The sequence below is a fragment of the Protopterus annectens genome, chromosome 2.part0, assembly GCF_019279795.1.
Source record: "Protopterus annectens isolate FY-2018-M chromosome 2.part0, PAN1.0, whole genome shotgun sequence".
NCBI lineage: Eukaryota > Metazoa > Chordata > Ceratodontiformes > Protopteridae > Protopterus > Protopterus annectens.
Window position 1 is genome coordinate 1,837,924,528 of NC_056728.1, and position 13,927 is coordinate 1,837,938,454.

Below are 13,927 nucleotides of genomic sequence, written 5' to 3' on the forward strand. Positions count from 1 at the left end.
CATTCACTACTTCTAGTAAAGTTGGTCTAGACTTGGACTTCCATTTTCTAGCAATTGCTTTGTTGGCAGCCACAATAATTAGACTCAGCAAGGCTTTACTATCTCTAGGATATTCCAATTCTCCTCAGTTAGCCCAATCTGCTCACCCAGTATCCCTGACAGAGCAGTCTGCAAGGAATCCCAAAGTCCGCCAGCTCATCACACCTCCAAATAACATGTTCCCAGTCACCTCTTTCTTGCCCGTCATACCTCCAACATTTGCTATCCACTTGAAAAATTCTTTGCTGTCTGCATGGGATATAAAAATACCTATGTAAACATTTGCAGCAAAGATCCTAAACCTTCTAGACTTTGTTGCATATTTGGGAAATATACATATATCCCCCCAATGTCTCTTTGTGAAATGCTTATCCAATCTCTCTTCCCATTCCTTATCCAATCTCTCTTCCCATTCCTTTCTAAGCTCCTCTGATTTTATAATTATCATGCAGTATTTTATATGCTTTATCAATTATGCCTTTAACGGCAGATTCTGTTCTAGATTCTATTAAAAACTCTACCAGTACTGGTCTTTCATTCAGTAGCCTCCTATTTCTTTCCCTTCGGCTATACTCTGATATCAATCCTTGATAGGGAAGGCAATCTCTAACCTGCAGTCCAAATAAATTGACCTCTTCCCATTCTAATACCTTTCCATTTCTAGTTAGTTGCTCTCAATACCTTGGGGTTCCTTTGCCAGTTTTCGCCAATAAATTCCAGCCCCCTCTTGCCTATTACCTGGATCCCTGACCACAGTCAACCCTATCGGCAAACTCTCTTCTCCATTCTTGCGCTGGTTTGGTTCTTAGAACACTCCCTGCTATTTTATGAATATAATACTTTGTATGATTTTGGTTGTTCTCCTTAAGAGTCCGCATCCAAAATAACCTCTCCTTGCTTCTTGAGCTTCCTCTCTGCGTCAGCATCATCCCTTTCCACCTTGAAATATAGTTTTCTGCCTGTGCTATGTACAACAGCCATAACTGTGTTGCTCTAAAATACCTCCTCAAATTAGGTAATTCTCGTCCACCTTGTTCTATTGGTAGAATCAGCTTATCCCACTTGACCCTTGCCGTCTTCCCTTCCCAGATAAAATCCTTCAACTCTTTTTTTAACTGCTATCCACAACTTCTCCTCCTGTTGAAAAAAGTATGCCTAACCTGTGTATAAGACCAAAGGGACTAAAAACATGTTAATAGCTTGTATCTTAGTAAACTCAGATACTACTCTGGGCATAAAAGTAAGATTAGTTCTCAAAGAAACCCTGTCCCTGTGGAAAATGAGGATCACAGGTGATTCACTGAGTTGAGTTCCTTGATAAGGGCAAGTACTGCTTTTATATTTATGTGCTTCTGTTGGTTTATGTTGTCACAGATATCTTGCACTTTTATCTCCTTTGATACAACTCTCCAAGCAACGCCCAAGGAGGAATCTGTGTTGACTGACGGACGGCTTTGGAACAAAGGGGGGGGGGTGAGGGAAAACGAAAGTCTCCACCGACAGTTTTCTCTTCTCACAAATCCCAGGATTGGAAAAGATAGTGGGTGTTAGTGCAGGGACAAAAGAAACTTCAGATACTACTATATCTTTCTCATCTGGAGTTGTGCAAGAGGTATCATGGGAATCAGAGAAGCCATGAGACCCAGAATCTTCAGGTATTCTCTGGCAGTGACTGAAGTATGACCAGGCAACATCTAGAATAGAGCTAAACATTTATTTTTTTTCTATGGAAGAAAAAACACTCAAACTGATGTATCTAACAACCCCCCCCCCCCAGAAACACAGTCCTGTGTGATGGAATCAACAGAATAGTGAATTTTCTCTTAGAATCCCAGCTTGCGTAAGAGGATCTCTCACCCACGTGAGAGATTCTTGACACTATGAAAAATACTCTGCAAAGATAAACAGATCATAGATCATCTAAACATGGAAAAATGTGGATATCCTGTAGCCTACAAGGAGATAAACCTGGAGACACTTTGTACTATCCACTGCATCAGGTGTGTTCACAAAGTGAGTACTGATAACGCAATTCAGATGCATACAACCTTAAAAAAATGCCTGACGTTTGGATGAATAGGGATGTGATAAGCATCTTTTAAATCTACCATTACCAGAAAACTTGAATAAGGAAGAAGAGGTAACAAGTTGTGAAGTCACATTATTTTGAACTTGGAAACCATCACATACAGGTTTAGGAAAGAAAGGTCCAGAACTGGTCCACAGGCATTTTCTTTGTTTGGCACCAAAGCCATCCTTGAATAAAAACCTTGTTGAATGAGCCTCAGGACCCACTTGTCTGAAACTAACGGTTGGCAAAGTGAGAAATGGAGATTCAGAGTTTCTGGAAGGGATAAGGGACTGCCAGGGTAGGAGGGATAGGGGGGCATGGTTCCTTAAACAGTCATTCTGACTTATTGAACTGTCCTTTTTATTCTAGGGGATCCCTGCTTTACTTCTGCACCCTCCTCGCTGTTTTCTACACTTCTGCTTACTAGCATTTTGCTGAGACAATTTATTTTGTTTCTTGCCAAGCTTGGACAAGGGAACAGAAAATCCACAGGAAAATTTGGAGGATGGGGCTAAAAAAAGTTTGAGATTCCCTTTAACAGTTCACCTTTTTCATCATATTTTTCAATAACCCCTGCAGCAGAATGTACAAAAACTAAATCACTATCCAAAGAACAATTAATTTTTTTTTCATATTCTGGAAGGCTTTGAGAATGCAGTCAGGCAAACTTGTACCACAGTGGCCACAGCCCTGGATGCAATATCTACGGACTCAAACGCACTAAAAACAATGAGCGGTGACCTATGAAACTGCAGAAACTCAACTAGACAAAGCAGATTTTTTTCCTCATAGGAGAAACTGCAGATAAAACATTCCTCATACTTTAACATATGAGCCTGACAATTCAAAATTCTAAACATCAAAGTTGCAGAAGCATAACCCCCCCCCCCCCACACACACACACACTTAACTGTTTTACCATTCTTACCTGGAAGGGAAAGGTTGGAACTGACCAAATGTTAAAGCTATCGGTCAAGTCTAAGATGACTGTATAAAAACTTAAAAGACTGGGGCACTTTATATACTCTACATGTTTTCTTAGGTGCAGCAGGTTGGCTTTCAGGGGGGGGTGGGGGCACAGTCGGTCACAAACATCCTCTAATGCTGGCAGCACTGGAGGGATGGGTGAAGATTCAGGACATTCCATTTGTAACTGCTCATAGCATTTTCTGAAAGACTGACAAACTCCAGCCTTCTCCCACTGAACGTACTGACACATTCTGGAAAAAATTTCAGAGAAAGAATTCCTCACATGGAGATTCAGATACCATACTCTCAATATGAATCAGAAACCGGAGGAGAAAACCCTGCAGCTTTTCCTTCACACTCCTGTCCAGGTTCAGAATCTTGAATCTCTAAAGGAAGACAGGAATCCCTTTTTCTTTTCCCAGAAACCACCTTATAAGAAGACCCTCAGCCGGACCTAATAAACTACTCCTGTCCAGAGAGACTATTGCAGAAGAAAATTGCTTAGTTTTTGATTCTTTTTGACAGGAAAACTTGGGGCAAGAAATTCTGCTAATGGCAGTAGCAGAAGCTTCCCCAGGGATGGGCACAACATTCTGACTAAACAGGGGCATTCCATGCCTCTTTTCCCAAGACCAACAAGAGTGGCTCCATGTTGGCCACTGAATGGATACCAACAGCCACAGACGACACGGCTAACTCCCAGCCCATAGTGGCTTTATGTGCTACAACAGAGGGATCCAGGGAAAAAAGGTAAGTGGTCTGAGGAACTAGCTTTGGCCACAGCAGTCACCCATTTCGACTAAGACAACTTGCTTGCATGGCTGGAAGGAGGACTGACTGTGGGACTGGTAGTTTGTCCCATGGTCAAACCAAAAATGATGCCTCTTTACTGAGGAAACTAAGCAGCACAATCAAGTAGAAATGTACAAGTCTAAAAAGTCACTTTTTCCTAGTAAAAAGACTTGAATACACTTCTGCCAGCCCCCAAAAGTAACAGTTTCTCTACAGAAAAAAAGTAGTTTTAGAATGTTTGAACTTTACACTAACAGAAAAAAGATGCTCTTGCATGCCATACTCCAGCAAGATGTATTCTCCAGTTTCTTCACACAACTCCCACTAACAAACTGTACTGGTTCTCATGTTCAATGCCCACCTTATGAAATTCACTGATCAGACAAAACACAAAACACAGAAGTGAATCCCTTTTGTACATTCAACAATTTTTAACAGCTCACCTCTCATCTACAAACTGTTAACCAGTATAGTGATTACCAAATGGCCTGTCATTTTGAGCCATGACCTTAATGCACCCTCCACACTTCTCAACTTTTTTGCTTAAGAACTGTAGACAAAGCAATGGAATTCCTGTGGATGTTTGGAAACTAGAAGGGGGAAAATGACAAAGATCTGGAAGGTTTTGTTTAACAGTATTTTAAGAGGAAGAGAAGCACTAAATTCCTGGAAGAAAGAGGTGCTGGCTTTAATACCTAAAGAGGGTAAAGACCCATCAGATCCAGCTTCACACAGGCCCATTTCCATTCTAAACAATGATTATAAAGTGCATGTCTATAATGGCTAAAAGAATGGCAAAACTGATGCAAAAATTGAGAGATCTGTATCAGTGTGGTTTTGTGGAGGGATGGCAAACATCTGACAATATTAACAGAACAATGATGATCCAGACGGAAGCAGAATACAAGAAAACACCACTATTGTTGGTGGGTATTAATGTAGAGTAAGCTTGGATTTTATGAGTAGGCAAATGGAAGCATTTGCATTCCCTGATAAAATTAAACAGTTGATTAGGAGGATGTATGAGGGATCAGAGGCAAAAATTAAAGTAGGTGGGCTCCTTTCTGATAATTTCTGTTTGAGCAAAGGAACCACGCAGGAGTGTCCTCTTTTCCCTTTGTTACTTGCATTATATTTAGAACCACTGGCAATGAAAAGAAGGGACTCAGAAATTCAAGGATATAACTGATACAGTAGTCAAGAAAAGCTGGCTTTATTTGCAGATATTATTTTACACCTGATAAAACCAGAAAAGGACATCTCAGTATCATGGAACATTTTCAGAGTTTCAAGTCTTTTTGGGATACAAAATTAATGAAGCTAGAACAAAGGCAACAGTTGTAAGCTATGCACCCCCCACACAAATTAGTTCAGCAACATGCATATTTATGGGGGCATGATAAAATGAAGTACTTAGGGGTATGGATTAAAAGAGAGATTAGGGATTAGAGGTTGGCATAATGGTTAAGGTATTTGTCTTACAAACATAAGGTCCAGGGTTTGATTCTCACATGAGGTAATTGGCGAGGCTTAAAACAAAACGACCCACAAGGGCAGTTAGCCTAGTACTAATCTATGAACCTATGATAGTCTGTTGTGGCAGCTAAGGATATATGGGAAGAGACTACACAAAATAATACAAAAACTGAGAAACTGGAAGCTCTGTTTTATGCACAAGGATAATGAGATTCAAGCAGTTAAAATGTCTTTAGTCCCTTCAGTATTATACACAGGTCAGGCACATTTTTATCAACCAGAGGAGAAGTTGTGGACAGCAATTAATAAAGAGCTGAAGGACTTTATCTGGGAGGGGAAGATGGCAAGAGTCAAATGGGATAAGCTGATTCTTCCAACAGACCAAGGTGATTTGAGATTACCTGATTTGAAGGGGTATGTCAGGGCTACATAGTTAACACTCCTATACATAACACAAGCAGAAAGCTATAATTCAAAATGGAAAGGAGTGATGACAAAACGGAGGAAGCTCAAGAAAAGGAGAGACTGGGACTTTGGATGCAGATCTTTAAGGAGAATAACAATAACCATACAGAATATTACAGTCAAAGTAGCAGAAAGTATTCGAAGAACTAAGCCAACATGGGAATGAAAAAAGGAAATTCTGCACATAGGGATGACTGCAATTAGGGATACAGATAATAGTCAAGAGGGAGCTGGAATTTATTGGAGAAAACTGGCAAAGGAACCAAGGCACTGGGAGCGAATAATTAGAGACAGAAAGGTAACAGAATCAGGAAGAGGCCAAGAATTAATCTGGATTGTAGGCTAGAGAATGCCTTCCCTATCAAGGACAGATATCAGAATACAGACAAAAAGAAAGAAATATGGGATACTAAGCAAAGATCAGCACTGGTAGAGTTTTTAGTAGAATCTAGAACAGAAGCTACTGTTAAAAAAGGGATAATTAGTACAGCATATAAAACACTGCATGATAACTATAAGAATCAATCAGAGGAGGTTATAAAGGATTGGAAAGAGACTGGATAAGCAATTCACAAAGAAACAAAGGGGGGTATATATATGTATGTCTCCCAAATATGCAGCAATGTCTAAAAGATTTAGGATCTTTGCTTAGAAGTGTTTATAAAGCTATTTTTACACCCCAAATAGACTTCAAATAATTTTCTTCAGGTAGATAGCAAATGGTGGAGGTGTGATGGGGAAGAAAGATGTAATTGGGAACATATTTTTCAAGGGTAATAAGTTGGCAGACTTCAAAAAATCCCTGCAGTCAGTACTATCAGAAAATAATGGGCGAGAAAACCTGATGTAACGAAGGAAATGACTGAGCTATGATACAGAATTGGAATCGCCTAGACATTGCAAGGCCTCCCTGAGTCCAATTACGACAGATGCTGAAAAAGCAATTACTAGAAAATGGAAATCAAAGTCTAAACCAACTGTACTAGAAGCAGTGAATACTGTAACAGAGATAAAACAACTGGAAATGGGATCCCCTCAGTCGGCCTGATTATCAAAGTCTTGGGTCCTGCATCGGTTGCTGTCTTATTTTCCATGATGTCAGGTAGTCAGGGGTATAAAGCATGCAGCCGACACCATTACATCAGTTATTCTTGCCCCAGAAGTCGGGTGCCCCCATAATGGGAAGCAATTATATAAAAGGTTACACCTCCAACAAAAAAACAAATACACCAAAAAGCTTTAAGCATAGTAAACAAGAATAGAGGAATAGTCAATAGAAGTCAGGGGGCTGGAGGGAGGGTAACCAGGACTGCAACAGTGAATACACTCAAACATCTACATTTATGGTAAGTGTACACAACTATACTATGTTCTTCGTGTTTCATTGTTGCAGTCATCACATTTGGGTAGATTCTCAAAGCTAAGGATGGGAGGAGGTAATTAGATAGCATTAGGACAGCTATAAGGCCCTGCAAGACTGCAGTGGCAAAGCCAGCTCTGGATTTAGAAAAAATTGGCAAGTGGTAAATACTTGGTGAAGGTATGCACAGAACTCCAGGTAGCAGCTTCTAGGATGTCCCAGGTAGGGACACCTCTGAGAAAGGCTGTAGAGGTAGATGCAGCCCTGGTTGAATGTGGTCTTATCCCCTTGTGGGGTAGGTTTTCCATGGTGCTTATAGCAGAAATGAATGCAATGGCCTATCTGATTTGCTTTGAAATAGCCTTCCCCTCTGCCCCTGTAGCAAATGCAACCAGCAGCTGTTCAGATTTCCTGAGAGGCTTAGTCCTGTCCAAGTAAATCTAAGTTGTCTGTGCACATCCAAGGAGTGCAGTATTCGTTCCCCTTTGTTCTGTGGATTAGAAAAGAAGGTTGGCAAATGAATGGACTCATTAAGGGCCACACTGGATACCACCTTGGGCATAAAGGAGGGATTGGTCCTGAGGGACACCGTCTGCATGAAAGATGATGAAAGGCTCCACTGCCATAAGAGCCTGTAATTCAGAAACCCTTCTTGCTGGAGTGATGGCTAGAAGGAAGGCTGTTTTCCAAGAAAGGAATTTCAACTCTGCATTTGCAGCTGGCTCAAAGGGAGGTACAGTGAGCTTTTCCCAGGCAGGAGAAGGTCCTCTTCAGGGTGGTCTTTAAGTTTCTGGCCCCTCTGAGGAATTGCTTCAGGAGTGGATGAGAGAAGAGGGGTGGCTCTGTATTACAATGAGCTGAAATGGCTGAGGCATGAATTTTGATGGAAGAAAAGGAAAGGACCTTGTGAAGCATCTCAGTTAAGTACTGAAGAATACGAGGTAAATTGGGCACTACTGTGCCCATCCCCCGAGTTTGGCTCCAGGAACAGAATCTTTTCCATTTTTCAGCATAGAATTTTCTAGTACTAGGCCTCCTTGCCTCAAGAATGACGTCCATCACTTGCTTACTGAGGGATGGTAATGGAGAGATCAGGTAATTAGCCAGGCTGCAAGGTTCAGGGTTTGAAGCTGTGGGTGCAGAATCTGGCCCTCCTGCTGGGACAACAGGGCAGAGGTATGAGGCAGGTGCCATGGTTCCAGCAGTGACACACTGCGCAAGAGGGGGTACCAGTGTTGGTGTTGACAAGTCTGGTGCAATCAGTATTGTCCTTGGTTTGTCCTGTTTGATCTTTAGTAGCACTTTGGAGAGGAGACGCAGAGGGGGAAAGGCATAAACTGATAGGTTTTTCCCAGGTGAAGGACAGGGCATCCACTTTCCAAGCTTGTTTGTGGGGAGTCCTTGTGCAGAATTTGTCCAATTGGTAGTTCTGAGGGGAGGCAAACAGGTTTATCTCTGTGCTCCCCCATTTGTTTCTCAACATGTTGAATATCTTTGGTTCCAGTTTCCACACGTGTGGGTCCATGAGATTTCTGCTTAGGTCGTCTGCCGGTGTATTTAGCTTTCCTGGCAGGAACTGAGCCTGTAGGTGCACTTGGTAGCTCAAGGCTGTGTTCCACAGAGCCATGCCTAGTCTGCAGAGAGGGTATGAGTGGGTTCCCCCCCTGCTTGTTTATGTACCACATAACAGTGGTGTTGTCCGTCTTTATCAATAATTGTCCTGGAAGAATGTGAATCATTGATTCTAGATCCTGAGAATGTTGACATCATAGGCTTTTTAGACACCACTGGAGGCCATGAACACCAGGGCTTGCAGTATTTAGTAGTTTGAAATAGGCTGTCAAATGAACTTGTTTCTCTGAAGTTGTATTCAAGCTTGCTCCCAGGAATACAATTTTTTGGCAGGGGGTACAAGATGTGATTTCTGTGGTGTACCCCAGAGAAGATAGCAATTTCTTTACAAATGCCAGATGATTTAATAGTATGTCCTGACTTTCTGCCTGAATTAGACAATCGTCCAGGTATGGGTATATTTGAATATTTTGACTGGAGCTAGGCACTTTAGTACAGAGGAGCAGTTGTGTATGTAGCCTGCTCTGAATTGGGATGTGCAGGTAGGCTTCTTTAAATCCCAGGTTGCCAACCAGGCATTTTGCCTAGCAAGGGAAGCAGCTAATGAAGAGTTAGCATCTTGAATTTTGGGATTACATGGACAGGTCATAGGAGGACAGGAATTGTCTTTTTCTGGGTACCAGGAGGAAAGTCTTGTGAAAACCCTGCCCCCATTCTTCATCTTGGGACAGGCTGAAAAGCCTGATGCTAAAAGAAAGAAAACTGTCTTGGGGAAGGTCCAAACGCCGTTTGGGGTTGGTAAGGAGTGGAAGTGGAATCTGTACCCTTGGGAAACTATATTTAAAACCCATTTGTCCTGGGTAATGAGTTCCCAATTTTTTTTCATGCAGGGCGATCTTTCCCCCTAAAGGAACAGTCAAGTTGAGCAGGGCTTGGAAGGTTTAAAGTTAAGTCACTGAGAAAGTTTACCATAGGGGGGAGTCTTACTACTCCCTGCTTTGGAAGTGGGAGCCCCCCACTGCTTAGGCCTGTGAGTACCTTGAGACTGAAGCTTGGGTGTTCTGCTGGTTCTGGGTTTGGACTGAAGGCCTGGAAGGCAGGAAAGGACCACTTCTTAGAGGATCAATGCCTACTAAATCTGGGAGACTGTACTTGCAGGAAATCTTTATCAGTTTGCATAGATTTAGCTTTTTCCTCTATCTTTTAAGCACTACTTCTGCTTTGTTGCCAAACAGGCGGTCTTGGTTTAAGGGAGCATCCAGTAATTTAGCTTTAACATGATCTGGCAAAGACTGCTCCTTAAGCCAAGCATGCCTTCTAAGTACAGACCCAGTGACAGCAGCCCTGCAAGATGCCTCTAATGAATCAAAATCACACTGCAAAGTATGTTTTCCAACTTGTTCAGCAGAATGCATTAAATCCTGTAATTCTTTATTTTCAGCAGTCAGGAATCAACATCATTTTCTGTTTAAGCAATCCAATAATATGCTGCTGATACTTTAACATATGAAACTGGCAGTTTAAGGCCCTAATGGCCAAAGTTGCAGAAGTGTATACCTTCTTACCCCATCTATCCAGCACCCCGGAATCTCTATCAGAGGGGGTAGGGTTTTTGGCAGTAGTAGCCTTAATGCCCATGGGTCCCTGTGAAATGGTCTCAGGATCCGCAGTAGGATTTTTAAAGAGGAACTTGTGAGAGTCAGGTACCCTGTAATATCTATCAGGTTTTCTGGGAGCAGGAGGTAAAGTGTCAGGGGCCAGGCTAGATTCTGAGAAGGCATCATCTAAATGTCCAGTACAGGAGGAATAGCTAAAGGCCTGTGTTAAGGCAGGAGTAAAAATTCCCTAAGCTTCTTTTTTTGAGTCAAAGTAATCCTGGCTTTCCCAGCAGAAATGCTTGCTAAGAGTATGCAAGGTTTCACCAAAAGAGAAATCCTCTTGAGGGGAAGCAAAGGGAATGGAGTCCTCTGCATCAGAATCCTCATAGGTAGATAAGGGCAAATCCTGGTCATCAGAGAAAACAGAAATGTCAGAATGCTGTTCAGAAGAATCAGAAGGAAAATCAGTCCTGGGTCTCTTAGAGGGAGAAGGGTGGCTTCCCCTGATTAGAGTAATAAGGTCTTCAGCCATTCTTATCATTTGATTTTTAGGCATAGGGGCCTGACCATGCAGTCTGGGCATCGGTTTTCTGGGCATGGATTGAGTTTTAGGCCTTGAAGAAGATGGCATCGGTTTAATATGCAAGTCAGTAGGCCTGAATACACCCTCAGAAGCCGGTGCCTGCACAGCGGCTTCGGACCCATCCAAAGTAGAGACATCCGCAGGTTCCACAGTCGAAGAAGCATCTCGCAGCATACCAGACTCCGAATGGGTCTCAGTAGAGGCCTATGAATCTGAAGTAGTGGGTATCAGGGGCTGTGAAAGCACCTGAGTACCGGCGAACTGGCGACTAGCTTAGGAGAAGCATCGTCGGCAGCTTTGGAACTATGTGGTCTGTCTCTGTCTTTATCTTTGCGTTTTTTCAGAATGTCAGTAGTCAGGTGGCTTACCGAAGCCATTTCTGGATAATTGAACAGAGTACCAAAATATTTAGATGCGAAAATGAACAGACGATGAATAGTACGAGGTTTGAATAAGGCACAAAACCGACAGCAAGATACATCATGGCCTGGGCCTAAGCAAGGAATGCAGTACGAATGGAAATCTTTATGAGGTATTTGCTTTTCACAAGAAATACAATTGTTAACTTTTACTGACATTGGTTTAGAGCAAGAAAAAGGATCCCAAACGGGGTACTTAGCTTAGTTGAAGACTTCAGATCTGAAGCTCGAAAACGAAATTTCAGGAGTCGGCCAATCAGCACTTACGAACTGCCTCTTCTTTGGGCACCGCACAGCAAGAAAGACTGATGTAATGGCGTCGGCTGCATGCTTTATACCCCTGACTACCTGACGTCATGGAAGATGAGACATCAACCGACGCAAGACCCAAGACTTTGATAATCAGGCCGACTGAGGGCTACCTGCAAGCAGATAACCCAAATGTGATGACTGCAACAGTGAAACACGAAGAACATCAATGCATGCAGAATAACGTTTTGCAGGAGGAATGAGGTTTAAGAGAAGGCAGGATATGAATGAACTATGTAATGTCTGACTGAATGAGTGGACAGATAAGTGAGGTATATAATGTTTGCAACTAAAAATGTCAATATGGTTTTCTTTCATTTGTATAAATGTATGACTGTCTGTCATAATGATAATTTAATAAAGCTTTTTGTTTAAAAAAAAATGAATTATGGACAAAGCCAAAAATAATGGGGGGGTGGGATGACAACCAATGCCCAAAATATTATAATTCACTTAAAAAGTTAACAGAACAGGTTTTGCATCAGCATTTTTTGAGTAATAAGTAAAACAAAACTCTAACGATTGGCATTACTCACGGACTGCAATCTTCAGTTATTTACCAGAAAAACTGAATTTAATGTAGTACAGGGTAAAAATCTGAGGAAAAATCAGTGCCCTAGGATAATTTTAAATGGGACAGCAAAAGGGGAAAAATCAGTAGTTCATGTCCACAGAGAAATGTAATCTAAAAGTCTCTAAGGGTGATTTACCATGCATGTTACTATTCTATAATTTTTTTGTTTTCACTATATATTTTTTCAGATCCTTAGTGAGGGGTAGTAAGGTAAAGCAAGCAGTAACTGTTTAGTTATAAAACAACTGCTAAATAATGAGACTTCTAAATTATGTACTTGAAAGTCATGAAGTATGCAAACAGAAGTTACTATACTAAACTCAAGCCTGTAGGATGTACCACAGTCACACTTGACTCCATTCTCTTATGATGCTTTTGTGCAGTGTAGTGTCTGTGAGCAAAATAATTGCGGTGATGGTGCTGTGGTAGCGTTGTCGCCTCAGAGTAAGACGTTGTCCTGTTTGATTCTCAGCTAGAGCGTCTTCTGTGTGGAGACGTGAATGGGTGTACCTCTGAAGGTTGTGCGTCAGGGCTGGCAACTCGGCATGTAAAAATTTACTGCCAATCATTAGCGGACCGGAGTTCCGCCGTGGCGACCCCTAACTGGGAAAAGCCAAAAGACCCAACAACAACAAGTGTCTGTGAGCAAAATGCCTACTGTGCTATTAGAAACTTAGTTTGCTGATCTCCTGACTGTAGATAACAGGTGCAGCTTGAGGTCAGTATGGAAAAAAAAAATAAGAGTGGCTGTCATGTAAATCTGCATCTGTGGCAGCAACTAGATACCGAACAAAAATACTCGCATGGGAGTGCACGATCATGTGGTGACAGGGAACAGTAAGTTATGTTACAGAAGTTTAGGGCAGGAATGGGTGTACAACTAAGTCATGAGTGGGTAAGCGGATCGCTAGCATGAACAAAAGAAAACATATATACAAGTATTAATCTGTATCAACAGTTCTGAAAGAAAAATATCAATAGTTGTTAAAGTGCAAAATTCATTGCAAAATACCCATATATGCTGAAAATAATATTACCTTAGCACAACAAAGCATGGTTTCCACTGCTCTCTGCCAAGATAAGTGATTCCAGCTCTGTAATATAAAACACCTTCCTTAGCACAACCATTTTCTCTGTGCTGGTAGAGGCTACTGTGAGGTCCTATTGTTATGTCCATGGGATCTTCCCAATGAATGAGGCCATAATGGTGCACAACCACATCTTTGGACTGTAAGACACAAATTCAAAACCATTAGCAAGAGTCACTGTTCACTGCTGATGTATAAAAATCACATTGCCTTGTTTAGTCCACATCTTATTTACATTAAACGCAGGACAGAACAATGCCCTCATGAACTGTAGTATCTTACTATCACTGCAGTAGCAGAAAATGACAGCAACAGTAGGAAAACATACAGTGCTTATTAAAATTCAAAACAAGGAGGCAACAGCGAAGAATACTTAAGCAGAGAACTCAGTATTAACTCAACTTCCAATGACTGCATCCTGAGCCTTTGGACAAAATCAAATTATATCCTGATAGTTTGAAAGAAATGCTAATGTCTGCAGAACCATAACTGGAAATGGGAAACTGTTCAGCACAAAATTATTTACAGTGATCAGATTCGCTACATTTTAGGTCTTAAACTGGACTTTCAAAGTCACGACAAACACAGTCAACATTCAATTTTGCAATGCTG

The 13,927-nt window shown here is 41.6% G+C and overlaps 1 protein-coding gene across 2 annotated transcripts in view; it reads right to left on the reverse strand.

Annotated features, from left to right (window-relative positions):
- PLEKHM2 (pleckstrin homology and RUN domain containing M2) overlaps positions 1 to 13,927 on the reverse strand; it is a 1,089,177-nt gene that overhangs the window by 135,530 nt on the left and 939,720 nt on the right. For both annotated transcript variants that reach the window (XM_044061870.1, XM_044061869.1), the window contains one exon: positions 13,265 to 13,455. In XM_044061870.1, the coding sequence (XP_043917805.1) occupies positions 13,265 to 13,455 (191 nt within the window). The remainder of the gene's footprint in view (positions 1 to 13,264; positions 13,456 to 13,927) is intronic.